Source organism: Chenopodium quinoa, unplaced genomic scaffold (assembly GCF_001683475.1).
Source record: "Chenopodium quinoa cultivar QQ74 unplaced genomic scaffold, ASM168347v1, whole genome shotgun sequence".
NCBI lineage: Eukaryota > Viridiplantae > Streptophyta > Magnoliopsida > Caryophyllales > Amaranthaceae > Chenopodium > Chenopodium quinoa.
The window spans coordinates 2001047-2028536 of NW_018742684.1; the positions used below are offsets into that span (position 1 = coordinate 2001047).

At 37.4% G+C, this 27490-nt stretch overlaps 5 protein-coding genes across 5 annotated transcripts; 3 read left to right on the forward strand and 2 right to left on the reverse strand.

Moving 5' to 3' along the window:
- Positions 1 to 2309: 2309 nt before the first annotated feature.
- Positions 2310 to 7824, forward strand: LOC110722728 (protein NLP6-like). Its single transcript, XM_021902017.1, has 5 exons — positions 2310 to 3038; positions 3432 to 4021; positions 5250 to 5297; positions 5375 to 6299; positions 6438 to 7824. The coding sequence occupies exons 1-5, from the start codon at positions 2672 to 2674 to the stop codon at positions 7526 to 7528; spliced, it is 3021 nt and encodes a 1006-aa protein (XP_021757709.1). The 5' UTR covers positions 2310 to 2671; the 3' UTR covers positions 7529 to 7824.
- Positions 7825 to 9094: 1270 nt separating this feature from the next.
- On the forward strand, positions 9095 to 11101 carry LOC110722521 (protein lap4-like). Its single transcript, XM_021901791.1, has 2 exons — positions 9095 to 9842; positions 9966 to 11101. The coding sequence occupies exons 1-2, from the start codon at positions 9095 to 9097 to the stop codon at positions 11099 to 11101; spliced, it is 1884 nt and encodes a 627-aa protein (XP_021757483.1).
- Positions 11102 to 11994: 893 nt separating this feature from the next.
- LOC110722731 (histone H4) lies at positions 11995 to 12514 on the reverse strand. Its single transcript, XM_021902020.1, has one exon. It carries the CDS (start codon positions 12427 to 12429, stop codon positions 12118 to 12120), a length of 312 nt encoding a protein of 103 aa, XP_021757712.1. The 5' UTR covers positions 12430 to 12514; the 3' UTR covers positions 11995 to 12117.
- Positions 12515 to 21634: 9120 nt separating this feature from the next.
- Positions 21635 to 25901, forward strand: LOC110722729 (protein NLP6-like). Its single transcript, XM_021902018.1, has 2 exons — positions 21635 to 22376; positions 25080 to 25901. Exons 1-2 carry the CDS (start codon positions 22157 to 22159, stop codon positions 25562 to 25564), a joined length of 705 nt encoding a protein of 234 aa, XP_021757710.1. The 5' UTR covers positions 21635 to 22156; the 3' UTR covers positions 25565 to 25901.
- Positions 25902 to 26573: 672 nt separating this feature from the next.
- Positions 26574 to 27180, reverse strand: LOC110722730 (histone H4). Its single transcript, XM_021902019.1, has 2 exons — positions 27161 to 27180; positions 26574 to 27087 (listed from the first exon to the last, which is right to left on the reverse strand). The coding sequence occupies exon 2, from the start codon at positions 27048 to 27050 to the stop codon at positions 26739 to 26741; it is 312 nt and encodes a 103-aa protein (XP_021757711.1). The 5' UTR covers positions 27051 to 27087; positions 27161 to 27180; the 3' UTR covers positions 26574 to 26738.
- Positions 27181 to 27490: the final 310 nt, after the last annotated feature.

Sequence of the window (27490 nt, forward strand, 5' to 3'; positions counted from 1 at the left end):
GACACAAAAAATTAATGCATGAAGTTGTGAGATCAGATAAAGTGAAATGTTAATCTCTGATATTAACTAGGGCTCCCAGCCGTCAATCATTAAATAAAGCATGCAAATTAAAAGCACCCTAATGTTTACAAAAGTTGTTATTATCTTAGAGAGCATTTGAGAATTAGTGAAAGAAAACATAGAAGATTTAGGTATGAATTTAAGTTGATAAAACTCTTCAACAACCATTGATTCTCTCACCCTTCAAAGCATCGATCTATATAAATAACAAGGTCAAAGACTGATAGTAACTAAAGTTGCAATCTCGCAACAATTTGTCTCAATTGTGATTCAATATTGAATTTGAATTGCTTGATGTTCAAAATTTTATCAATTTAGGAGGATGGAAGGCATAACTACCTATGGAGAGCTCAATGTAAGAACACCCAGAAAAAATAATAGAGTTTCTTTTTTTAAGAAATGGAGTTATTCTGTTGTACATACTCGTGTCAAAGTGGAGCTTGGTGATGGAAAAGTTTACAGTACGAGAATCGAAAATGTAAAATCTCCATAAAATTCAATTGTATTATTAGAGCATTCACTACTATGTACAAAAAAATGCTCATGAGTAAAAATATTGAGGAAAAAGCAAAATAAAGTTACATGTGCCATATTCTCCTATATTTACACCAATGAGCAATTTGAGAAATGCTCATGAGCAAAACCAAAAATGCTCCTAGGATGAGCAAAAAAATTGATGATGGAACTCTCATTAAAAACTAACTAAATCTTTTTTACTTTCCTCACCCCCAAAATGATGTGTTTTGAATGGGAAAGCACATAGAATACCCGCCCATCATAACGATGCGTTTAAATGGTGTGGAGAAAAAAAAAAAATTGTTTTAGAAATTTTTGGCATTTTTATGATAATAAAACCAATACTTTTGACAATAAAATCATAAAATATAACAATAATTTTCTTAAACAATATAATGACAATTTTACTAATTACATATTATTTACATTATCAATTTGATAAATTTAGATTTTAATGGCTCATAAAAGAATTTAAATTGGAATATGAGTACGGTGATGTGTTTAGAGAGAAAAATGTTGATGGGGTATTGAAAAATAGGGGTGTCCGTTCGGTTTTCGGTTTGGATTTAGTCTAAATCCGATCCAATCCGAAATATAATTCGGTTTTCAATTTTCCAATCCGATCCGATCCGAATTTCTCTCTTGATCCAATCCGATCCAATCCGAATTAAAATTCGGTTATTTGGATCCGATCCGAAAATCCGAATTATAATACATTATTTTTTTAGCGCCTAATACAATTATAAAAATAAAGCTTTACTATAAATAAAAGTCTTCAAAATCATGATTAAAATACACAGTTAAACGTTAAGTCATTAATTAATTAATACAAAGTCTCTCTAATTTATTTTATGTAGTATTATGTATTTGAGCTAAATTTCAAAATATACAAAATATACAAGCTTAATTTTACAATTCGGTTTTTGGTTTGGATTGGATCCAATTAGGGTCAATCCGATCCAATCCGAAAATCAGAATTTCCAAAAAATCTCAATCCGATCCGATCTGATTTAAAGTTCGGATCCGATCCGAATTGATAATTTGGTTTGGATTGGATTGGATTTCGGTTTTTATCCGAATTATGGACACCCCTATTGAAAAAGGTAGGAGAGAGGATGGAGAAGAATTTTTTTTTATTTTTATTTATCATTGTTGAGATAAAAATATGACCACAAAGTGGATAGAGAGAGAAAATAAAGGAAATGTTTTTATGCTCATTGTAGTGAATGCTCTTATTGTATAATGTTTTTTTTAAAAAATAAGAATGCTCAACTTTTAGTCTTCCTGTGTTCACTAATTAAATTTCATTATATTATTTCAAAAATCTTACCATTTTATAACCATTTTTTTTTTTACAAAAAAAGAAAAATTCTCCTTTAATGAAATGAAAGAAAAGGAATTTCCCAACGAGTAAAAGGAAAATGAAGAAAAGTCTTGGTTGTAGTCTTGTAAAACATATAAAAATCAAGAATCTAGTGCACCATGCAAATACATCCATTACTAGATGATTATAAGATTCCAGAATTCCACAAATTACGTACTCACCTTTACTATGCTTACTAAAGTACTACAGTAATAACTTAATTAATGTAATAATTCACCTAAAAAAGGACATTAGCATAAGATAGACGATTAGAAAATGAAGAAAAATGTACATATTCTCAATATTCAAATGAAGTTGTATTTTTACATTTAAGACAGTCCAAGAGTAAAAATAAATCATCCTTTTCAACCCAACAACTAGGCTGCGCACAAAATTGAGGAGAGAGAAAATGTGGGATTCCATTCTTATGGAATCACCATCAACCTCTGAAAAGAAATTTATTTATTATTCCCACCACAAAAATAACAATAGTACCCCATTAATATATTTTTCTACCCAGTATTAAATAAATTTTTTAACCCACATAAAAAATAAATATAAAAAACAAATCTTTTTTTTTATTATTTTAACTTTTTTGGGAGATTTATCTAATCAAAATCACATCTTTATCTCTCTCTCCTCTTCAATTGAAAGGAAGAGAATACAAGAAGAAGAAGAGGAGGAGAGAGAGAGAAAATAGTGTGTAAAGTTTATAGAAGTCATTGATTGATTATGTCCGAAGCAGCAGCAGCAACAGCAACATCAGTTGAAGAAGGTAATCAGACGGCTGGGATTAAGCCATCATATCATCATCATCATCATCAAATTCCAAGAACTCGGGAGCTACAATCTGGTGTGACGCAGCTACACCTTGACCCTTGTTCTTCAACTTTCATGGACCTTGATTTTGGGGATCTAGATGCTTCTTGGTCGTTTGATCAGATCCCTACTTCACCTGTTTTGATTTCTACTTCTGACCAGCCTTTTTCTCCTCTTTGGGCTTTTACCGACGGTTCTGCCGCCGCCGCCGTTAACTTTTCCGACGACCGGAATATTCCCGGAATTCGGATTCCGGCTGAGCTTGCTCGGTTTACTCCTTGTATGATACTTTACTCCTTTTCTTGTCTTGTATAACTGGAAACTTTTGATTGGATTGAATTGACTTTACCTAGTAATGTTTGTTGGGGTTTTTCTAGTAAATTGAAGAAATTATATATTAAATGAGGATAAAAATTTATGGGTTTTTTTGGGAATTTTTTTAACCTTTGACTTTATGTTAAATTGTTCAAATTTAGGAGTGTCAATGGTGGATGAGTTTATAAGAATACTGGGTTCATGCCTTTGACTTCTAGGGGATTGATTGATTAATTGATTGATTGCATATCTTGTAGTATCAAAGTTGAAAAGCATTGAATATTGGATTGATTTTGTAGGGTAGTTACTGAATATTGAAATTTTTGTTTGTGATATGTTAGTTTGGTTGATTGTGTAGGTAATCCAGAACCTGTGGTTGAGAATGGAGGGAATGAGGGTGGTGAGGAGGAAGATGATAAGAAGAAGATTCCGAGTCCGGGTTTAGGACATACTCCACTGGATAGCTTTGATGTATCATTTATAATCAAAGAGAGGATGACACAGGCACTTAGGCACTTCAAAGAATCAACTGAACAAAATCAGATTTTAGCTCAGATTTGGGCACCTGTAAAGAGTGGGAACCAATATGTGTTGACAACATCAGGGCAGCCCTTTGTGCTAGGGCCTCACAGTAATGGATTGAATCAATATAGGACCGTTTCTTTGATGTATATGTTCTCGATTGATGGTGAGAGCATAACGACTCTTGGGTTGCCTGGCCGTGTTTTTAGACAAAAGTTGCCAGAGTGGTCACCTAATGTGCAGTATTACACCAGCAAAGAGTATCCAAGGGTTAAACATGCCAAGCATTATAATGTTCGAGGGACGTTGGCTTTGCCCGTACTTGAACCTTCAGGGCAGTCTTGTGTTGGTGTGCTTGAGCTCATAATGACTTCGCAGAAGATTAACTATGCTCCTGAGGTTGATAAAGTCTGCAAAGCTCTTGAGGTTAGTTTATCTTTGTTCACGAAGGCAAAATGCCTAATGTCTTCTATCCCCTTTCGCTTGCTCTTTGCCTCATTTTCTATCCCCTATTTTGATCAAGATATGTCTGATTTGATTTTGGTTGAATACAGATTGTGTCATTGATCTTGAATAAAATATTTTAACGCATCTTGAGCCCAAATATCAGGCATTATGCTTGACTTAATACATTGTATGCTGCATTATACACATGGAATGAGATGTTAATAATGCTTCTTCCTGTAGCCAAAGAGATGGGAAGTCAATAGAAGTGTGTTATGGCTGAACTATGTTGCTTCCGTTTTGGCTGATTTCAAATTTTCAAATATGATTTATATTGAGCTCTTTCAAACCCTCAGGGGTAATGTTGGTCTGATGTTGAGGTATTGGAAAATTTATCATAGATTTTGTGTCGATGGTATGGAAATCTGTGTGCCCGAGTTCTATGGACTTGACAAGAAATATTCCAACAGAACTATGTTGGACTTGGGTAGAAATGTCCAACAGATGTTGGACTTGGCTGTTTTCAAAGACCTCTCGATTTTATTCGCCATTGAAGTATCTGCCACTCTGCCTCATATAAGGTGTAATTGACACCACTAATATAAATTAATCAAAAGGTGCTTGAACATAAAGCATGTCATGTTATTATGATTTTTCCAGCCACAACCCCTTCAGGATCCTGCTCCTAATTAGTTTATGGTTTTTGCAAAGCAGATTGAGGAACTAGAGTAAGAAGGATTCTCTGAGATATGGTTTATATATACCCTTCTTGCAATGTGTACTTATTTAGCAGAGATGGCCATTGGGCTCTTAATAGCCCTGAAAAAGTGGAAAGTTGTATATCTAGTTTACTCCCTCTATTTCTAATAAGTGCTTTGTTTCAACATAGGCACCATACTTTGTACTCAGTGTGAGATTTTGGTCAAAATTTCTTATTTCACTAAATTAGTCCATCTGTATAAGATCTTTCAAGTCAATCAATTTGAAAAAGGAAAAATGGAAGGGAAGGGTGTATGCTCTTCTTAAGCTGTCTTAAAATTTTAAAAATATTGCATGTAAACAACCTGTGTTTTCTGTCAGCAATTCAACATATGCTTAGACATTTATTTATTTTATTTTTTTGAAACAAGCATATGCTTAGACTTTATACTGTCTTTCTGCTTTCAAACTTCAACAAGGTCTAAATTGCGTAATTTCAATTCTTTTGCAGGCTGTAAATCTGAAGAGCTCAGAGATATTGGATCATCCTAATATCCAGGTAAATGATCTTGCAATGCTTAAGTTCCAGTGTCACCATAATCTCTGAAGACTAATATGACAATGATGTTTGTCCAGATCTGCAATGAAGGTCGCCAAAATGCACTTGCGGAAATATTGGAAGTATTGACTGAGGTATGTGAAACCTATAAATTGCCACTGGCGCAAACTTGGGTTCCATGCAGGCATAGGAGTGTTCTAGCCTATGGTGGTGGTGTGAAGAAAAGTTGTTCCAGCTTTGATGGAAGCTGTATGGGACAAGTATGCATGTCCACCACTGATGTCGCATTCTATGTTGTAGATGCTCATATGTGGGGCTTCCGAGAAGCCTGTGCCGAGCATCATCTTCAGAAAGGGCAGGGTGTTGCTGGGAGGTCATTTTCATCCCATGGTTTGAGTTTTTGTCGAGATATATCACAGTTTTGTAAAATTGAATACCCATTGGTGCACTATGCTCGTATGTTTGGGTTAACTGGAAGCTTTGCTATCTGTTTAAGGAGCAAACATACAGGAGATGATGATTATATTCTTGAATTTTTCCTCCCTCTTGACTTAAAAGACACTACAGAGCAGCTTAAATTGCTAGGCTCCATATTGGCTACAATGAAGCAGGATCTCCAGAATCTAATGGTAGCTTCTGGAAGAACTCTGGAAGAGGAAAGGAAATATATGGAAATCATTGAAGTGTCCGCAGATGAGAATCAGGACCTACAAGTTGAATCTAATTTGTCGACTAACCCTCAATCTGTGGCTGAAACAATAAATGGTGTACCACCGCCGCTAAATATATCCCAGCCCCAGTTGGTGGAACTTGATTCTAGAAATGCTGGAAAAAGTGTTGTTGGAGCTGGTCAATGCCACAATGGAATCTCTGTAGTTGAAAATAAAGAGCCCAAGAAAACCTCAGAAAGAAAACGTGGAAAAGCTGAAAAACAAATTAGCTTGGAGGTTCTTCAACAGTATTTTGCTGGGAGTCTTAAAGATGCAGCAAAAAGCCTTGGAGGTTAGTCTTTATTGCAATCTATTCATTATTTATTAACATGGTTAAGTGTCTTATCTTAACGGCATTTTTCTGTAAGGTTATGTCTGTTTATTACATTTGGATAACCAGTAATTAAGGGTTTTGCATTGTATTTGACAGTGTGTCCAACAACGATGAAGCGCATCTGTAGGCAGCATGGCATATCACGTTGGCCATCTCGCAAGATCAATAAGGTGAATCGCTCCCTTACAAAGCTTAAGCGTGTGATTGAATCTGTCCAGGGAACTGATGGAACATTTAGCTTGACTTCCTTAGGTCAACCTACTATCCCCGTTCCTGTTGGGTCTATTAGTTGGCCTGCTGGTGTGAATGGAACTTATCAACAACAATCACCAACTTCTAAATCTTATGATCTTCCAGATGAAAGGAGTGAGGTGCCACAGTTTAGCCAAAGAGTCGATAGGCAAACCAGCGGCAGGGAATCAAGTCATGAAGAAAGAACTCATGAGCAAAACGAGTTTGTGTCTAAAGCAGGGAGTGGATCCCGAGAAGTAAGTGCAGGGACATCAACTTCTCATGGATCATGTCATGGAAGTCCTGGAATTGAAAGCAACCCACCAAATGGCCATTTCATTCCCAACTTTCATGATCAAATAGGTAACTCTACTGGTATGATGGGTCAACTAAATGGAGAATCACATATGGTTTCCGGCTACTCAATGCCAGACGCCCTCCTTGCAGCACATCATCCTCGAGAAGCCTTTGGGGGCATGCCTCTTGAGGATGCAGGAAGCTCAAAGGATTTAAGAAATCTATGTCCTTCAGCCAATGACACCAATGTAGAAGAAGTCATTCCGGAACATGGGTGGACAAATCATCATTGTCCTATTCCATCTCCCAGAGTGTCTATGAGTCCTGCTGGTATGATGCCCAGATATTTAGCTCGGCAAGATATGAATGCTGTTACCATAAAGGCCACATTTAGAGAAGATATTATCAGATTTAGATTCTCTTTGAACTCCAATATTGTGGAGTTGAAGGAGGAGGTGGCAAAAAGGTTTAAACTCGAAGTGGGAACATTTGAGATAAAATATCTCGACGATGATCACGAGTGGGTTTTCATAGCTTGTGACTCTGACCTACAAGAGTGCTTAGATATTTCAAAATCATCAGGAAGCAATATGGTGAGACTGTTGATTCAAGACGTATTAGGTAATCCTGGAAGTTCGTGTGAAAGCTCGGGAGGTTGAAAACCATTTGAACAGTTAGATACTTGCATAGATTGTAATCCATTCTTGTAGTAGTATTAGGATGGTGGGCAAGTCAGAATTTGTAGATGGGTGTATCAGTTGGTTGTTTATGCAAGCTGTATATAGTTTGCTGGTAATATTTAGGGGTGAGCACAATGTGGATGTTGTTCTCTTTTGCCTTCAGTTTTGCTAAATTTTTGTTCTCTGTTCATTGTAATTGTAAACAGAACATTTTCAATTATAAGACATGTTTTTCTGGAAAGAAAACAATTGCTTTCCACTGGTTAGTCCTGTCATTTAACCAGCCATGAATTTGACTGTTCTGTTGTATAATACTTGTAAACTCGTAGTATATCAGTATATGGGTGTGTGGCTTGCATAGATATGTGGGTGACGTATAATAAAAAAATTTACCATTAATGGAAGAAGCTCTTTTTTTTTTTTTTTTTTTAATAGGCTGTTGTTAAGAGAGCCACAAAGAAGGTTGATGAGAATTGATCTCAAAATCGAACCACTTGAGCTACGGAGCATTAATTATTTTGAACTACGAAGCATTACAAAAAAATTTGAATGTATGGCTATTTAATGTTTTTGAGGCTCACAACCTTGCTGCTAAAGCAAGGTGGAAGTCTTAGCTCTCTTGTATGCTTTTTAGGTTTGTCCAAAATAATACATAAATAAATAAATAATAATAATAAATAAAATAAATAAATAAAAAAAAAAACATTTTAAACTTAAGTTCAAATACGCTATTTTTGTACAGGGATGCTATATTTTACTCCGTATTTATTTGTATAAAAGATTTTAACAGATAAAGTAGACTATTTACGAACTTATAGTTTCAAACTCTCAACCATCAACTTTGTCTATAGAATTGCAAGAAACCCAACCAAATGATTCGGACAAAATCTCACATAGCAGTTCAATTTCGTAGAGTTTTTTTTTGGTCTTTGAAGAGCCACAAGGGCGAATGAAGATAATCAATCTCTTAGAATTGGGAGGGACGCTTTAATCAACTTAGCTATCCCTCACTCTCAGTTAAATTTTGTAGAGTGCTTAGAAAGTGCAAGTATCTGTCTAAGCGCGATTGCATCTGAGTGTGATGTGCCATTGAGAAAACTCCCTGTGCAACAACGAAAATAGTGTGGCATTTCCTAACCCTGCAAATGCTCATCAACATCTCCCATAGCTTATGAATGGTGCATCTCGACCTATGTACATTATCAAGTTATGTACTTAGAAGAAATTATAAGTTCAGGCAGTTTTGTTGAGAAGGGCTGTAGGCTACTTATAACATTACAAGCAATATTCTTGGCTTGGGTAGTTTGTTATTGATTGTTAAAGTCATAATTGGAGAATGAACCAACTACTTCGTAAATTTTAATTTTCATTAGGGTGGGCACGTTAACCTTTTTGTATGTTAATGGTCGGAAGGTGCAGTTGAATTTTGACTTGCTCCTTGGGACTTGATCATTTTGCTGTATAGTTGAAAATGTTATTAGCACATACATCGGATCTCTACTAATCAAATTCTCTTCTAGCTCCACGTTCCTGCTCATAAACAAAATGTCAACGACCGGAGCTCGTGATCAATATGTGTGGTCACTTATGAGGAAGAAGTGGATCCTGGTATGCTCCCGCGGTATATCTCCTTCTGGTCAGCTCTGTTTGAAGGGGGATCCGGGGCCTTGGATTGAAAATAACCCTGCGTCTCTTTTGTTAGTTCAATGTTTGGAGTTGGATTTTGCGAATAATGATGTTGAAGGAGAGATAGCAGATTCAATAAGGGAACTGTCAAGGCTCACCCACCTTTATATCTGTTTTTGTACAATCTTGAAGTGCCTTCCTAACGCCATCACTAGGCTACACAACTTGAAAGTATTGCAAGTTGAATGTTGTATCAAACTGGAAGAATTGCCAGCAAATATAAGCCTCTTAGAGAGCCTAAGACATCTCTCTCTTTCGAGTTGTTTCCGGCTCAATTCTGTTTCTAGCATTACAGGACTTCACAACTTGCAAAAATTAGACCTCAGACATTGTTACAATCTCACAGAATTGCCTGCTGATTTGGGTGATGAGTTGCTAGAATTGTTTTACATTGATATTCAAGGTACTGCCATCAAGTGCCTACCTGGTAGCATTACAAAGCTATGGAATTTGCGATTCCTATTACTCCCCTGGTCTTTCAGACTTGAAACATTGCCATACGATTTAAACGAGTCCATCGTCGTAGCTTTTGCAGATATGCACATTCGAAAAACCTGGAATGCACTCAGAAAAGAGATTGCTCCTTTGTCATTTCCACTTCTTGGAGGTATAGCAAGTCTTTTCTTATTATGTTCAAAAAGAATTTGTCACATATTGTCAGTTTTTTTTCTCCAATTTTTGTAAGTACTATCTATTGAGCTTTTTTCTATTGCTGCTGTTGAAATTACAGCAGAAGCAGCTCATAATCAATGCAACTGCTCATATGAGAGAATTGCTTGTCCCTCCATTGTATTTCCTTGGGGATACCTCCAGTTGAAGGGAGACCCGGGGCCATGGATTCATTGTCACTATGATTCTCATTCGCTGGTGCGTTTTCTGGACTTAGACTTATCATGTGATACAGATCATATATCAGAGTCCATAGGGGAACTTGCAGAGCTCACTCATCTCTACATTTATAATAGTTCATACCTTGAGCACCTCCCTAAAAAAATCGCAATGCTACAGAAGTTGGAACTGTTGAGTGTTCAATATTGTGATGTTGAATTGCCACCAGACTTGAATCAGTTAGTCAGCCTTAGACACCTTTCTCTTGCAGCTAATGGCGTCGAACCCATCATTTATGGCTTAGAGAAGCTATCCAATTTGGAAACTCTAAATCTCCAAGGATCATTTAATTCCCTCACAGAATTGCCAATAAATTTTGATAAGTTGGTCAGTCTTAGGCATCTATCTCTTGGATATTGTGAGATCAAGTCGCTTCCTGTTAGCATCACAAAGCTGTCTAATTTGACAACTTTGTATCTCTACGAATGTCCTTCACTCAAAGCATTGCTGGAAAATTCAAGTTTCAGAAGGCTCAAACTTAAAAATTGCAGCATAATGACACTTCCAACAGGTCTCTGCCATCTTGAAATCTTACATTTTAAGGACTTTTGTGAGGAGAAAACTGCATGTGATATCCAGGAACAATTTCTGGACCATTTAATCAACCTGGAGACACTTTCTATTACATGCTACCGCATCAAGTTCCTTCCAAGCATTGCAAGACTACGAAACTTACAAGAATTACGACTCAAAGACTGTTTCAGCCTCAAGGAATTGCCAGCAAATTTGGATGAGTTGATCGGATTGTGTATACTTGATATTAGCGGTACCAGAATCAAGTCACTTCCTTATAGCATCACGAAGCTGAACAATTTACAATGCTTAATCCTTCCGAAGTGTTTCAGACTTGAAAGTTTGCCTAGTAATATGAATAGTTCTGTCAGGGTTTTTGTTGACAACACAGATGACACATATTATGAGAACCTGGGCTACTATGACTGTCTAACCTCTGCAAAAGCCTCAACTGAAGGTAATTAGATTCCAGCAGGTTCTTTGAGGGGTTGATGTAGTCAGTAATTTGAGAAAGCGATTACAGGACAAGAAATCATTGGCTAGCGGCTAGCACACATAACACTATAACAGCACAAAGAGCTGAATCTGTGTGACGCTGATCAAGGGCCAATTGTCATTCTCTGCGTCACAGCTCTTTTACATTCAAGATAGTGTGTCATGCTCAAGTTCTTGGAAACGTTGGAGATGTGCTTCCAATACTCCGTATAATAGCACTTTAGGTGATTATCAGCTTTTTTGTGCAAAATAGATTATCAGCTCTCCCATTTTCAATTTCTCTAATATCTCTTTTAGGAAACAAAGAAATACTAATTTGCTATTGTGGTTGTAGAACCTGAATTCAGACTAGCAGTATCTAATTGTAGAAATGCTTCATAATTAGGCCTGCGAGTAGTCAACTTCATACAGTATTACTTTTACAGATGTACACCTTCAACTTCAAACCCATCTCTATATCTACTGCTTCAGATGTTGCTTTTGAAAATCACTGATTGAATGAATGAACATGAAAACAGCTTAAAATCACTCTTTTGGATCATATCTATGTTTTTGATCAATAAACATCTAAATAGATGTTGCTTTTGAAAATCACAAGCTCTTACTCTGAAAAATTAATGAACTCAGTCAAATTGCTACCAATGAATAAATAGCATCAAATAAGTAAATAGAAATCAAAGAATCTAATACAAGTATCAATCCAAATTGCAATTTACAAAGAGCTAAAAAATGTAGTAAAAGACCAATTGAGCTGGTATAAGCAGAATACTATAATAACTTATACCCAGAAAGATCTTAAAACTGCTTTTGTCAAAAAAAAAAGCGTCAATTAATTTAGCATCAATTGAAACTGAGAACAAACATGTTAAAAAAGCAATATATATTTCATATATTCGATTCAAATTTCCAATTACATCAGAAAGTAATTAAAACTTCTTCAAACTACACTTAGATCTAAACACAAACCCTAAAAACAGTACAAAACCCTAACCACCAAAACCATAAAGAGTACGGCCTTGCCTCTTAAGAGCGTACACAACATCCATAGCAGTAACCGTCTTACGGCGAGCGTGCTCGGTGTAAGTAACAGCATCCCTGATGACATTCTCCAAAAATATCTTCAAAACACCACGAGTCTCTTCATAGATGAGGCCGCTGATCCTCTTAACACCGCCTCGACGAGCAAGACGACGAATGGCGGGCTTAGTGATACCCTGAATGTTGTCTCTCAACACCTTCCTGTGCCTCTTGGCACCTCCCTTTCCGAGACCCTTTCCTCCCTTTCCTCTTCCTGACATTTTCTCTCTCTGAAAATTTGTTGGTTTATTGAGATTTGGTTTTTCTGGGTTTTGGTTTTGGTTGTGATGGTAAATGGTAAGTGGGGAAAAGGGGTTTATATAGGGAAGGGGGAAAGGGTGTTTGAAATTTTTGAAATTTTGGTTTTGGAGGGGTTTGTTCCGCGCTTGTTTTTGATCGTTGGATGTGTTTTAATCGGACGGTGTATATTGGCGATCCGTGTCGATTGTTATTTTTACTTTTGGAGCGTTGATGCTTTATATCTGACGGTTGGATGTTGCTGGTGAATGCGTTTTGGATTTGCCTTGGGTATCTGAGAGTTCAGGAACCGAGACTATATACAGAGTACTACATACAAAAAAAATACTCCAATAATAATAATCTTCCCTAATACGGCAATTTTATTTCTTTTTCTTTTATTGTACTCAAATACACCAAATGGTCCATATTTAAATATTATGCTGCACTAGTTACTCGTACAAAATTATTGTTGTTAATGTAAAATTATCCTTCAATAGTTCAATTTATACTCAGTATTTTATATTCACATTTTCTTTCATAGTGTAATGAATTAATCTTCAATTCTTCATATTCTTAGGTCCTGTTCTTTTGAGCTTCTGGGCAGAGCAGATTGAAGCAGAGCAGGACAGAGCAAAGCAGATTGAAGTAGGGCAGAGCAGATTGAAGCAGCTATTTTTAAGTACTACACATTGAAAATAATTCAACAAAGGTCAAACATGACAATTTTATATTTTATAGAGTAATTTTTTTTTTTGAAGAGAAATATTTTATAGAGTATATAAGTAGCAATAGACAGTATTTTAACAAATACAAGTAATATAGCACGGGAGTTGGAAAAAAATGAAAAGGCGTACAAAGTAAACTCGACAATCTTTAAAACAATAAAAAATAAATAAATAAATAAATAAACTAGCCCAAGCTCATTATCCTCTTGAAATATTCAGGCTAAGACCTAATGTGGCTCCGAAACAATAACCCAAAACGCGAAGTGACTCGCCATATATATATATATATATATATATATAAAGGGGAGTTTTTCCCGAGTTTTTAAAGAGCCACGTAGGATTTAATTATCTTAACGCGCCATGTAGGATAATAAATTATAGTGGTAACCAATTAAATAAGAGATTATTAATTTCTTTTAGAATTAATTAAATCAAATGTCACGTAAGAAAAATTGACGAATCATATTTTTAAGTTTTTAATTATATCATATTTTTAAGTTTAAATTAATTAAATATAAAATATTATCTTTTGATTTTATGAATTTTATCTAAATATGTAACAAATTTTAGCACATAAATAAAAAATATATATATATTTTAGAAAATTCAAACAAATCGTGCATCACACGAGCTTCATCTAGTTTACCCAAATCGAAAGTAATTACCTAATACCCAAAGTGACCCAACCTTGATTTTAACTCAAATAACCCTAATATCTTGACACCTAAATTGATCTCAACCTGAATTAATTAACTCAAGTAGACCAGAAAATCGAAATTAAAAAAAAAAAAACCGAACAAACAAATTGAATCAACTTGTTTTTTTAAATCAAAATATTACCTCCGTTTTTTTTTTTTTTGTAACACCTTTCTTTATAACGTTTGTGGCGCTTGCTAATAAAATATTTTAATGATTAATATCTCTATCTCGATAATGTAAAATTATAAAAAGTGGTTATTAATAAAATATATATATATATATATTAAGACGATTTAGACAATATCTCACTTGATTATGTCTAATCACAGCTATTAATAACAAAAAATAGTCAAAGTGTAGTTTGTAAATAGTATAAAAGTCAAGTGATGTCAACTTAAAGGACACCGGAGGAAATATTTTTATTGTACAAATTGCATACTTTGAGTATTCCCTTTTAAGCCTTGAATTCACTTATCAAATTTGAAATTCAAAACAACCTATTTTCTTAATTATTCGAATTCTAAAATATTTTATTGTTCAAATGTTGACTTGATTTGAAATGACATGATTCAAACTTGACCTGGTCATGAAAATCTAAAATGGTTCTATCCGATCGAACTTGACCTGAAATCCAACTCAACCCAATCAACTATCACTCTGACACACCCAAAAAACAAACTGGACCAACCTGACCCGAAGTCATAGTGGACTTGAAATTATCCGACCCATATATATATATATATATATATATATATATATATATATATATATATATATATATATATATATATATATATATATATATATATATATATATATATATATTGAGGGAAACTCATCGAGTAATTCATTAATCAAGAGACAAATTGTCTGAAAGTACATATGGTGTTACATCCGAAGGACAATGACTAATCCACACTTGTTCCACTCCAAAAGGAATCATCTTGGCAAGATGATGAGCTACCCAATTGCCCCCCCTTTTGACATGAGACCAAGTAAAAGAATTAAAATTACAACTTAGAGATAAAATGTCCTCAATCACACCATCCAAATCCGAGAAGAAAACTGCAGCATTCGAGAGACGTTTAATCAATACTTCACAATCAGATTCAAGCACAACATCCTGCAGTCCATAACTTCGTGCAAGCTTCACTGCCATAAGAAGTGCTTTTGCTTCTGCTATCTCTGGTGGCCACCACGCACGCACTCTCCTGGTTGCTGAAAATAGGACTTCTCCCACATGATTTCGAGCAACCACACCCATCCCCACCCACCCCTCTGTCACCAAACAAGCATCTGCATTGAGCTTGATAATCGGATCAGATGGTGGCATCCATCTTGAAGGGCTTCGCCTGGGAATAGGCCTTGTCGTGCCATAAATCTTCTTAGCATATGCTCCATATTCCTCAACCAACCTCTTAACACGTTCCAGTAGTATTGTGTTAGGGGTGATTTTGCCCTCGAAGACAAAATAGTTGCGTTCAGACCAAATAGCCCACGCCAAATAGGCTGCGGTTTGCATTTTCTTCAAGTCTTTTGTACTCAAACTCGTAACCATGTCACAGAAGGTACCTGTTGTATCTTGGATTATCTCCTCGCAGCCACTCTCTTTCCACAACTCAGCCACTCGCACACAATCAAAAATAGCGTGACGTGCAGTTTCCTGCTCATCACACCACGGGCACTTAGCGCTCTCCATCAGGTGGCGCTGCTGTAACAGCACCTTAGTTGGTAGCGTGTTGGTGCAGAGGCGCCAAAAGAAATGACGAACCTTGGGGGAAGCATCCATTCCCCAGATTCCCACCCAATCTTGGTGAAAATCGTCGAGGTTACACCCTTTGCCAATCATATAAGCAGTTTTTGTAGAGTAAAGTCCATCATTCGAAAATGCCCAAGTGATTATATCCTTCGTAGCACACATGTTCAGAGGAATAGATAGGATGCATTTTTTTATCTCGTTCTTCGAATTTTGTTGAAATCAGGTCATAATTCCACTCCATTTCCCCGAAGTCTATCAAGTCACACACGTGGGTAATACCCTCAAGCCTCGGGCTCAAGACAAACCTACCATCAGAATCTGCCAGCCAGGGATCGTCCCAAATACGGACATTAGAGCCATTACCAATTCGCCAAATGATACCTTCCTTGAGGAGAGCCTTGCTGCTCCAAACACTCCTCCAAGAATAGCTTCCACCAACCCCCAAATATGCCTCCAAAAAGGAGGTTTTTGGATAATATTTCGCCTTCATAACCTGACTCAACAACGAATCTTCTTTATGCACTAGCCTCCATGCCTGTTTACCAAGTAGAGCCACATTAAAAATTTCAAGGTCTTTGAAACCCATACCTCCTAGGCATTTTGGAGTGCACATATCATCCCACGACTTCCAATGGATCTTTCGTTTCCCTCCTTGTTGACCCCAAAAGAATCGGGCCATATTGGATCGTATACTTTGAATAACAGAGGCTGGAAACTTGTATACCCCCATCAAGTATGTTGGTATCGCTTGTATCACTGATTTAAGCAAAATTTCCTTCCCGGCCCTTGAGAGGAGCTTTTCCTTCCATCCCATCAGTTTCTTCCAAATTCTATCAATTACAGCTTCAAAAATGGCCTTCTTTGATCTCCTGCAACTGTGGGGATCCCAAGATACTTCTCATGTCTATCAACCTGTCTCATCTGCAAACAACCCATTAGCTCACCCCTTTTCTCAACAGTGATACCTTTGCTAAAAGAAACCTCCGATTTTTTCATAATTAATTTTTTGCCCTGATGCTACTTCATATCTGTTGAGTAAATCAACTATAACTTCGCATTCTCTTCGGTTGGCTCTAGCAAATAATAAACTATCATCCGCGAACAAGAGGTGAGAAATAACCCGACCACTTCTGCTTGCCTTTGCTCCATGAATCTCCTTATCCTGCACTTTATTTCTTAGCATGTGAGAAAAAGCATCAGCTACCAAAATAAATAAATACGGGGATAGAGGGTCCCCTTGCCTGAGACCCCTAGAAGGGATCACTTCCCCACACACTCTCCCATTAACAATGAAAGAGTAGGACACAGTCGTCACACAGTCCATAACTAGATTCACCCATCGGCCATCAAAGCCCATAGTGAGAAGTAATTTTTTCAAAAATCCCCATTCTACTCGGTCATAAGCCTTGCTCATGTCCAATTTCAAAGCAATGGTACCCCTGCGACCCCCACTTCTTTTCTTCATTGAGTGGAACAACTCTAGTGCTACGAGGGAATTATCAGTAATCAAACGACCCGGGACAAAAGCGCTCTGATTCTCCGTAACCACATCAGGGAGAATATTTTGCAATCTGAGAACAATAACCTTCGAAACAAGTTTGTACAACACATTGCAAAGACTAATAGGCCGAAATTCAGTCATATTACTCGGTGATTTCACTTTCGGAATTAAAGCAATATTCGTATTATTGACAAGTCTAGGGGATAAAGAACCTTGTAAAATATTTCTCACAAATTTAGTCACATCATCACCAACAATATGCCAGAATTTCTGATAAAAAATTGCATGCATACCATCCGGCCCCGGTGCCTTACACGGGTGCATTTGCTGTAGTGCCGAGAATACTTCCTCCTTGGAATACGGACGAAGCAAATCAGCATTGTTTTCCTTCGATATAACTGACTTCACATGCTTGAGGACTTCCTACATGTCAGAATTACTCGGTTCATTTGAAGTGAACAAATCCGAGTAGTACGCACTTACTACACCCTCCAGTTTCTTCGCATCTGTCTGCCATATACCATTAGCATCATGAAGGCCTTTTATTCGATTTCGGGACTTCCTTTGAGAAGCTTTATGATGAAAATAGGAAGTGTTGCGATCCCCATCTCGTACCTCAATTACCCTTGATCTCAAAAACCAGTAGGCTTCGTGCTTTGAGTGTAAATCATCAAGCTTTGCCTCTAACTCCAAACTCTTCTCACAAGTTCTATGAGATACCCCTAGCTGCTGAACTTCCTTTAATTGCTGCTCCAGCTCCTCGATTTTTCCCCCCAAATTGTCAAATTTTTCCTTGCTCCATGCCATTAAAGCACGACCAAGAGCTCCTAATTTACTCGTTACATCCATTGCAGTCTCAGCCCAGGATTTTCGCACCAACTCCTCACAAGATCCATCTAAAAGCCAAGCCGTTTCGAACTTGAACTTCTTCTTTTGCTTGCGCCTCTTTTGGACATCCTGTTTTTCAGTTCGAACTACAATGGGTGTATGATCAGATCTGTAACGTAATAAATGTTCTACTCGAGCATGAGGATAAATTTGCAGCCAAGAAGAAGAGGCCAAAAACCGGTCTAGCCTCTCACGAACTAAAGTTTGCAACGTTTTGCCTTTCTCCCATGTCCACCATTGTCCCTCAAAGCCAAGATCTCGTAACTCACATGTATCCACAGTCTCTCTGAATTTTGCAATTTCTCCTCTTTCACGAACTGATCCACCCTCCCTCTCTTCGTGTGAAAGGAGCTCATTAAAGTCACCACCAAAAATGATAGGACCCGTAGTCTCCTCACACAAGTGCTCAATAAGTCGCCAAGTACAATGCTTATTTTCGGACTCCGTCCACCCATAGATTCCTACAAAGCGCCATTCCTCTCCATCCCTCTTTACATCGCCACAAATGTGGTGTTGCGAAAAAGATTTCAAATTAAAAGAACACACATCCTCGTTCCAAAAGACACACAATCCACCAGCTTTACCTCGACTTGCCACCCCAAATGCATTGGAAAAACCAATTCTGTTTTTAACATTCTCCGCCGCTTCCTTACTAATCATCGTCTCCGAGATAAAAACGAGATCAGGGGCAATCTTATTACTCCATTTTCGGAGTCGACGAACTGTCTCGAGGTTGCCCAAACCTCGGCAGTTCCAACATAGAAGACTCATAATGCTTGACGAGGTTGGTTCACACCAACCTCCGTCGTTGAAGTGGAATCTAGTAGGGCATGAGAGTCTTGCTTATACCTTTTCTCACCCCTCTCATCAGTCCCTTCTACACACCGCTCATTATGATCAGTAGTTCGCTTTTTACCTCCCCTCTCCACACCAACCTGCTCACCATCCACCTCCATCTTCTCAGCACACAAGGGCCTATTAATTCTTTTCCAAGACTTCACAGGTCCACTGCTCGAAAGGGCACCAAAGACAAAAGGGGCTTGATAATTGGTCTCCCCTCCATTGCTTCCATCAGTCACGATGTGTTTTGTAGCCCCTGCATTGTTCTCACTCGCCCTACACACTGCAGTGGGAGATTTAATCATCCCCACCTCTTCTCCACCATTCTCCAGAGGTCTCCCTGCATCATTTTTCAACACACGCTAAAGTGCCCTCTTCTAGAGATGTCGTAGCATTGAGTAATACAGGTTCTGGATCTTTCTTCTTCGTCACAAAAAGTTGTCTCCTTGAAGATGTTATTTGCGCCACTTCCTCAGATTCTTTTGTAAAACCCCTTCGAGGAGAAGCTCTCAAAAACATTCCCCAGCCCATCTTGCTCTGTTTTTCATCCTCCGAGACAGTGTCACAATCCTTTTCTGAATGTCCCATCACTCCACAAGCAAAACAAAAATAAGGCAGTCGCTCGTACTTGAATTCAACCTTCACCTTATTCCCACTTTTGTCCTTCATCCATTGATAACGGCGAATGGGTCTACGAACATCAATTAGCACCCTTACTCGTCTATAACGATCCAATCCAAGGGTATCATCCTCAATTTCCAACAATTCTCCCAAATTCAGAGTTAGGGCAGCAATATCATCATTCGATCTACAATTAAAGGGAAGTTTACAGACCCTAACCCAAAACGAAGAGAAATCAAGGCAGACTTTCTCCGGTTGTTCATCCCCTTTAACTTCCTTGAGAACTAGAAGATTATTCTCCCAGCACCAAGGTTGACCCTTTAAGACCTTCTCTTTGTCCTTCCAATGAAAGAATTGAAATGCATAAAGGTTCGGTCCTATCACCCTAATTAGCATATTGTTTGCCGGCGCCCAAACTTTCAACATCGTGCGCTTGAAAGCCTCTACATTATAGGGTCTTTTTGTTAACAATTTCCCTACCAACATCAAAGCCAATTTCTCCTTTGTTTCGGTATCCTCAGTGCCCTCTAAATTCACTAAATCATTCTCGTCATCCTCTAGATTCAACGCAGAGTATTGCTTCGCCAATTCGTCGACCATGGCCGGAGCAAAATCGTTCGCGACGGAGGTCGTCTTTTCTTTCGAAGGAGGCAGCCCTATCTTTCGAGGGAGAACTTATATACAAAATGATGCATCTATCCAACCCATATATGATTGTGAGGTCTTGTACAAAATATAAGATCATAGTATGGAGTAGTGTGCTTAAGGCTATTTAAACCACCACTTTAAGTTGCGTGTTTATAGGTAGTACCACTATTCAAAACTCTATGAGAGTGAGGGATAACTCAAGTGGTTAGAGCTTCCCTCCCAATTCCAAGAGATCTTTGGATCGATTCTCACCCCGCCGCTCTCTAAACACCAAAAAAAAAAAAAACAACTATTCAAAACTCTATAGGACTTTTTTTTCTTTTTATTAAAAAAATAATATGTTCAAAAATAGTTTTACTCCCTCCATATGTTTATTAAGTGTTACACTTTTCATTTCCGACCGTGTTTTTTTAAGTGTTACACTTCATTTTTTTGGCAAAAAAAGTTACATTAAGATATTATATCTCTCTTCTCATGGTCTCCACTTAAATCCACTAGTACTTTTTTGTTATATTTTTTCTCTCGCATTCATTACTTTTCAATAAACTATTAACCCCACTATCTTTCTTTTACAAATTTTTAATACTCCAACTACCCCACTAACCTCATAATTTATTTAAGTCAACTAAAGTGCCTAAAACTATGTGGCGGTCAAACTATAACATTTAAAAAAAAACACGGAAGGAGTAGCAATTTTCAAAAAAATTGTCCCTCACTACGGATATGTAAAAACTCAAAGTATTCCGTATTAATGTATTAGGAAAAATGGAATCTAAAAATCTAACCTTTGGCCGATTTGACAATAAAAATCCAACCTTTCAGTAATCTCAGAAAAATCCAACCTTTGCCCCTCTCCTTCTCCAACAGATCCATTACCTGTTGATGACCGTTTTTTGTAAGTTATATGTCACGTGTCAGTCGTTAATTGGTCAATAATTTTTTTAATCATTAAAAAACAAAAAAAAAAAAAAATTAAAACAGAAAAAAAAAATAAACAAAACAAAAACAAACAAACCACCAGCCACCTCCCCCACTCCCCTGCTATTTCCCCCCACCCCAACCAGCCCCACCATCGGGGTCGCCGGATTTTGGCGATCTCCCCCCACCCCACCCCTTGCCGCAACCTCCCCAACCACCAAACCCACCTACGATCTAAACCCTAACCACCCTAAGCCCGACCTGTTTCCACCACTCCCCTCCCCACCCTAAACCCGACCCCGGTTATCTAATACCCCTGATCCGTTTTTGGGGTTGTGGGTTCGATTTCGGGGTTGTGGGTTCTGGGTTTGAGTTCGGGGTTGTGGGTTTGAGTTTGGGTTGTGGGTTTAATTTGAGTTGGGGTTGTGGGTTTAATTTGAGTTGGGGTTGTGGGTTGTAGTGGTGGGTGGTGTCGTGGTACTAGGTGGTGGTGTTGGGTGGTTTCGTGGTGCTAGATGGTGGTGTTGGATGGTTTCGTGGTGATAGGAGGTGGTGGTGATAGGTGGTGGTGGTGTTGGGTGGTTTCGTGGTGCTAAGGTGGTGGCAGAAGTGGTGGTGGTGTAGAGAGGAGAGAGAAAGAAGAGGAGTGAAGGAAATTAAAAATAATTTTTTTTTGAACCTGTCAAAGAAGGTGGGGTGCAAAGGTTGGATTTTTTTTTGAGATTAATGAAAGATTGAATTTTTATTGTCAGACCGGCCAAAGGTTGGATTTTTAGATTCTATTTTTCCAATGTATTATCTTCATTTACAGTGTAATTTTTAAAACATGTTATGCAATTCAAGTATCCGACCCTTTTCCTGGATAAAAAGTGAACTGGCCACTGGAAACCTCATAAAACTCTTGTCTTTTGCCTCTTCAATTCATCAAATACCCATTTTTAATCTTTCATCACTCTTCTAAATTCAACAACAACTACTCAAGTCATTACAAATTTTATAATCCCTTTACCTCCAATTATAAAATCCAAACAGAACATGCAGAAAAGAATGGATTTGAAAAGGAGGGCTTTCATAACTCATACTAGTACTTCCACTAATTACTTTTCTGAATGGAAGCTCAACCCCAAAACCAGGGATTATGGAGGAGGAAAGAGGAGAGAGAAAAAGAAGAAGAAGATGAAGAAAGGGTATTTCTGGAATTTGAGTATCCCTCACCTGAAGCTCAGCTCATTCCTACTCTGTTAACTTTGCCTTTTTGCCACTCTCCTTCATCTAATTCCTCTTATCATGACGACTATGCTTCGGATTTGGATTCGGATGCAAATTCAGGTATATTTCTATCTGCATAATTCTGCTTATGTAAATGTAATGCTTGTTAATTGTGTAATTTTAATTTGGTTTGATAGAATTATTTGCTACTGATGCACTTGAAAGTAGGAACATAGCTTTTGGTTAAAAGAGATATAAAAGCTAATTAAAACAAGGATGATTGTGAATGTGGGGTTTTGTCTAATTTGTACCATGGGTTTGGAAGTGTAAAACTCCAATTGTTACAAATTTGCAATAAATAAAGAACGGAGTAAATTAGCATTAGCATGAGTGCATGACTTTTATTGAATGTGGGTTTTTTTTTTTTTTTCTAATTTGTACCATGAGTACCTTATATATTAGCGTTAGCATTATAGCATGAGTGCATGGCTTTTATTGAATAGTTCAAAAGTCAGTAAAATTTGAAGATCACAGAAGCTTTAGTGCTTTACACTAGCTGACTAGCAACTTAGCAAATACTAGTAGTAGTAAGTATGAATAAGTTCAGGAAAGTTAAAGGAATATATATATATATATATTCCGATGAAGTTATTAGGCTTTTGGCTAGTGTTACTATCTGCTTGCTGCTGCATCATTTATGACTTGAAATCACTAATTATGAGTCAAAACATTGAGGATGATCATCATAAAATCATGCTTTCAACTCGGTTTATGATGTATCATCTATCATCAAAGAGAGGATGAAACAGGCGCTAAGGTTCAATTGAACAAAACCAGATTTTAGCTCAGTTTTGGGCATCTGTAAAGAGTTGGAACCATTATGTGTTGACAACTTTAGGGCAGCCCTTTGTTCTAGGGAGGTATAGTAATGGGTTGCATCATTAAAGGAGTGTTTCTTTGATGTTTGTGTTCCCTACTGATGGCTAGAGTGTAACCACTCTCGGGTTACCTCTTGGGCGTGTTTAGACAAAAAAAATGTCAGATTGGACCACCAATTTTCAGTATTGCACCTGCAAAGAGTTCCTTAAAGTCAATCATGCGAAGCATTATAACATCAGAGGAACCATGGCTTTGCCTGTCTTCGATCCTTCAGGGAAGTCCTGTGTTGGTATGTTGGAGCTCATAATGACTTCCCAGAAGATCAACTATGCTCCTGAAGTTGATAAAATCTGTTAAGTTCTTAAGGTTGGTTTATCTTCATTTACAAAGGAGAGATGTCTAGTCTCTTACACCCCCTTTTATTAGCTCCATACCCCATGTTCTGATCTTGTTGTGATTTTGAGTTTGTCATTGACTATCTGGCATCAAGCTAATACAACTTGTGGGCCTTAATATTGTTAATTTGTTGTATACCATGTTTGATGGGATGATGTAAATATGTAGTAAAACAATTCTTCCTGTTGGGGGGTGGTGGGGAGAGGTCAATAGAGAACTGTTAAGAATGTTATGGTTGTACATGTTGCTTCTATATCAACTGTACCATTGAGGGCTTTCAACTGCTCTTTAGTAATGCTATGTATCTAGACCTCCCTAGATGCTGCGTACTTCTGGATAGATACTGAGCTGTTATTGCTCTCACATTGAGGTAGTGATGAATTGATGGGGAGTTCATTAGGGAGTTTGGTGTAGATGGTGCATGCAATGTAGCAAGGAAACATACAAGCCCTGTAATGCATGGACTTGGCCCTCGTATAAAAAGGTTAATCCTTGGAACATTCAAGAAGCCCGTGCTGAGCATCATCTTCAGAAAGGGCCCAGGGTGTTGCTGAAGGTCCTTTTCATCCCGTGGTTTGAATTTTTGCAGAGATATTTCACAATTCTTTAAATTTGAATATCCATTGGTGCACTATGCTTGTATGTTTGGGTTAACTGGCAGCTTTCCCATCTGATTAAGGAGCAAACATACAGCAGATGATGATTATATTCCTGAGTTCATTCTTCGTCTTGGCTTAAGTGAAAGTGCTGATCAGATTGGTAGACTCCAAATTGACAACAATGAAGCAGGATCTCCAGAATTTGATGGTTGCTTCTGGGAGGATACTGGAAGAGGAAAGGAAACATATAGAATTCGTTGAATGGGAATCTATCTGGACCTACAAGTTGAATCCAATTTGTTGACTAGACCTCTATCTAGCAACATCATTAAGGATAATAGCTCTGTTGCAAAGCTCAAGCATGTGAATAAATATTTCCAAGTTAATGATGAAGCAATCAGCTTGAATTCCCTAACTCAACATCCTGTCCCAGTTCCTGTTGGTACGGAAACTCTAGACGGACAGCTAACATCTGAAACATGTTCTTCAAATGATGAAATAAAACTTGTTGGTGATAAAAATCTCCCTCCTTTAGAATTCAAACAGATAAAAATGACTAGACATGCAAATGCAAAAGCTGAGAAAGATATACTGTAAGCATTAAGGATATTGTTCACTGTTTTCGCTGAAGCTAGTAGATGCAGCAAAAGAACTGAGGTATTTTGATCTTTACAGTTCAGAAGGAACAAAAATTTGAAGCAAACTTTGCTTTTACTACAGTTAGTGTTGCCTAGAGTCGTAGACAACTAGCTATTTTACTCATCTTGGTCATCATTACTACAATTCAAGCATTTGAGGAATTATTATTGGACTGTGGCTGTGGCCTGTAGGCATTTAACATTTTTTTTGGCTTTAATTTTTTTGTGCTTTAGGTAGTAGTTTTGTTGCATTACTAGTTTACTAAGAATTTAGTTGCTCTTTTGTAACAAGTTTACATTTTACATTTCAGTTAGCAGGTCCACATTGAAGCGCAAATGCAGAAAGTTTAATATTGATTGCTGGCCATCAAGCACAAGAAGGAATGCCAGGAATGTCAAAAGCAACTCTGGATCTGCTTCTACAAGTGAATATGCGCAGATGAATTCGAGCACCACTGCTAATCCAGTTGGTCATGAGCAGAATCCTGAGTTACTGCAGGCCTTGAATCATTGTCTGTCAACTGCAATAATAGATGGAACTTGTGTCATCTTCACAGTGAAGGTCTTTTATAAGGAAGATGTTATTATATTTGACTTATCATCAACATCCGGTTTCACTCAGCTGACGGAAGAAGTGGGCAGGAGACTAAATCTGGACTCAAGTAGTTTTAAGATCAAGTATCATGACGAAGATGATGATCTTGTGTTAATCACTTGTGACTCTGACCTGCAGTATTTTCTGTGTAATTCAGAGTTGTCCAAGACAGTGGAATTGTTGATTTATGACTCAATGTGAGAGAACCAACATGACTATTGAAATTCTATCTGCAATGTGCATTTGGGCTGCGCATAGATCCGAGTAGTCATCCGACTTTCAATGTACTTGGTAGAATATACTCATATTGCACTTCTGAAATCTATCATACTGGCAACAAACTCAAGTTTGTGCCTGCAGAATAATGTTGTATTTCTGATTTCTGAAATGTGTTCATTGAATCAATTAGTACTCATCCTCAAATGCATTAGAAAAAGCACCTTTCTTCTCTGCCTGATCGACATTTAATCTTTCATAGGCTTCTTTTGTTAAGTTCTGTAAGGTCTCTATTCAAGCACAAAGAAGTATGGAAATCAGAATTGGTAAATTGAATTGAGTCACTCTTCAATTGTTGATGATGAGGAGATATTGCATCAAAGTAAATATCTTTAACTACGCAATTATGGTTAATTACACTGCAAATCCTTTTTCCATAGAATTAATGGTTGAAACAAGGCCATTAACAGTTTAAACACACTAAACTTGTGTCGACTGACAACTCATCTATAGATCAGGTCCATAACTCAAAATCGTATTTTGCTTTTGAGAAACTTGTACAAATATGAATGAAAATGGGAATGTAAGTACATTATCATCTTCCAGCTTAACAATACAGAGTAATTCGTAATTTATTTTGCTTGTCTGATTAAACTCATTAGCATAAAACATCCTAAATAAGCTGTAAATTAGCCAAATCAAGAACTCAGGCTATCTGATTACTAAAACTAGAACAAATTGATAATTTACTTTTTATTTCTTTGAACTTCAACTCTGTTTTCTAAAGTCATTACTAACAATGAAGCAAGTTTATCCCAAACAGTTCTACAGTCAATAGGTCATAATCCGAATTGATTGATTAAAAACACCCAAATGCTTTATCAAATACATAATCTATTAACCCTAAAGTTAGTACAAAACCCAAATGTACTTATTCAATCACCAATTCAAAAAATTAAACACCATAAATCCAATAGAAAACCAGAGAAGAATATCACATTAAAGAGTAACTAATTTCATTTCATATAACAATACTTTCAGAATATTACATAACAGAGATCCACAAATCTCAATTTAAAAACCCCTAATCACAAAATACTTTCAATAATAATACTACCACTAAATAACCCACATAAACCCTAAAAACAGTAAAAACAACCTAACCACCAAAACCGTAAAGAGTGCGGCCCTGCCTCTTAAGAGCATAGACAACATCCATAGCAGTGACCGTCTTACGGCGAGCGTGCTCGGTGTAAGTAACAGCATCTCTGATGACATTCTCCAAAAATATCTTCAAAACACCGCGAGTCTCTTCATAGATGAGGCCGCTGATCCTCTTAACACCGCCTCGACGAGCAAGACGACGAATGGCGGGCTTAGTGATACCCTGAATGTTGTCTCTCAGCACCTTCCTGTGCCTCTTGGCACCTCCCTTTCCGAGCCCCTTTCCTCCCTTTCCTCTTCCTGACATTTTCTCTCTCTGAGAATTTTGAGGATTTTTGAGATTTGGTTTTGGATGTGAATGTGGTGAGAAATGAAGTGGGAAAAGGGGGTTTATATAGTGGTGGGTGAGTTGGAAAATTTGAGATTTGGTTTTGGAGGGAGTTTTTGCGCGTTGATTTGAGACTGTTGGATTGGATTGTATCGGACGGTTTTTGTTGGCGATCCGTGTCGAGTGTTATGAAGCTTTTTGGGTCGTGGATTAGTTTGATCTGACGGTTGGTTTTAGCGATTGTGTGAGTTGTGGATTGTAGGTTTGGAATATATTAGGGATGTGGGCCAGGGGCACGTGGTGGTTCTTGCTAAATATGGATGGTTTATTGGTTTTAGTCTAGAATCTCTTCCCCTGAAACACTGAATTTTTTACTCTTCTGATCTGAATTTTTTTTTGGGTTTTGCTATACATAGGGC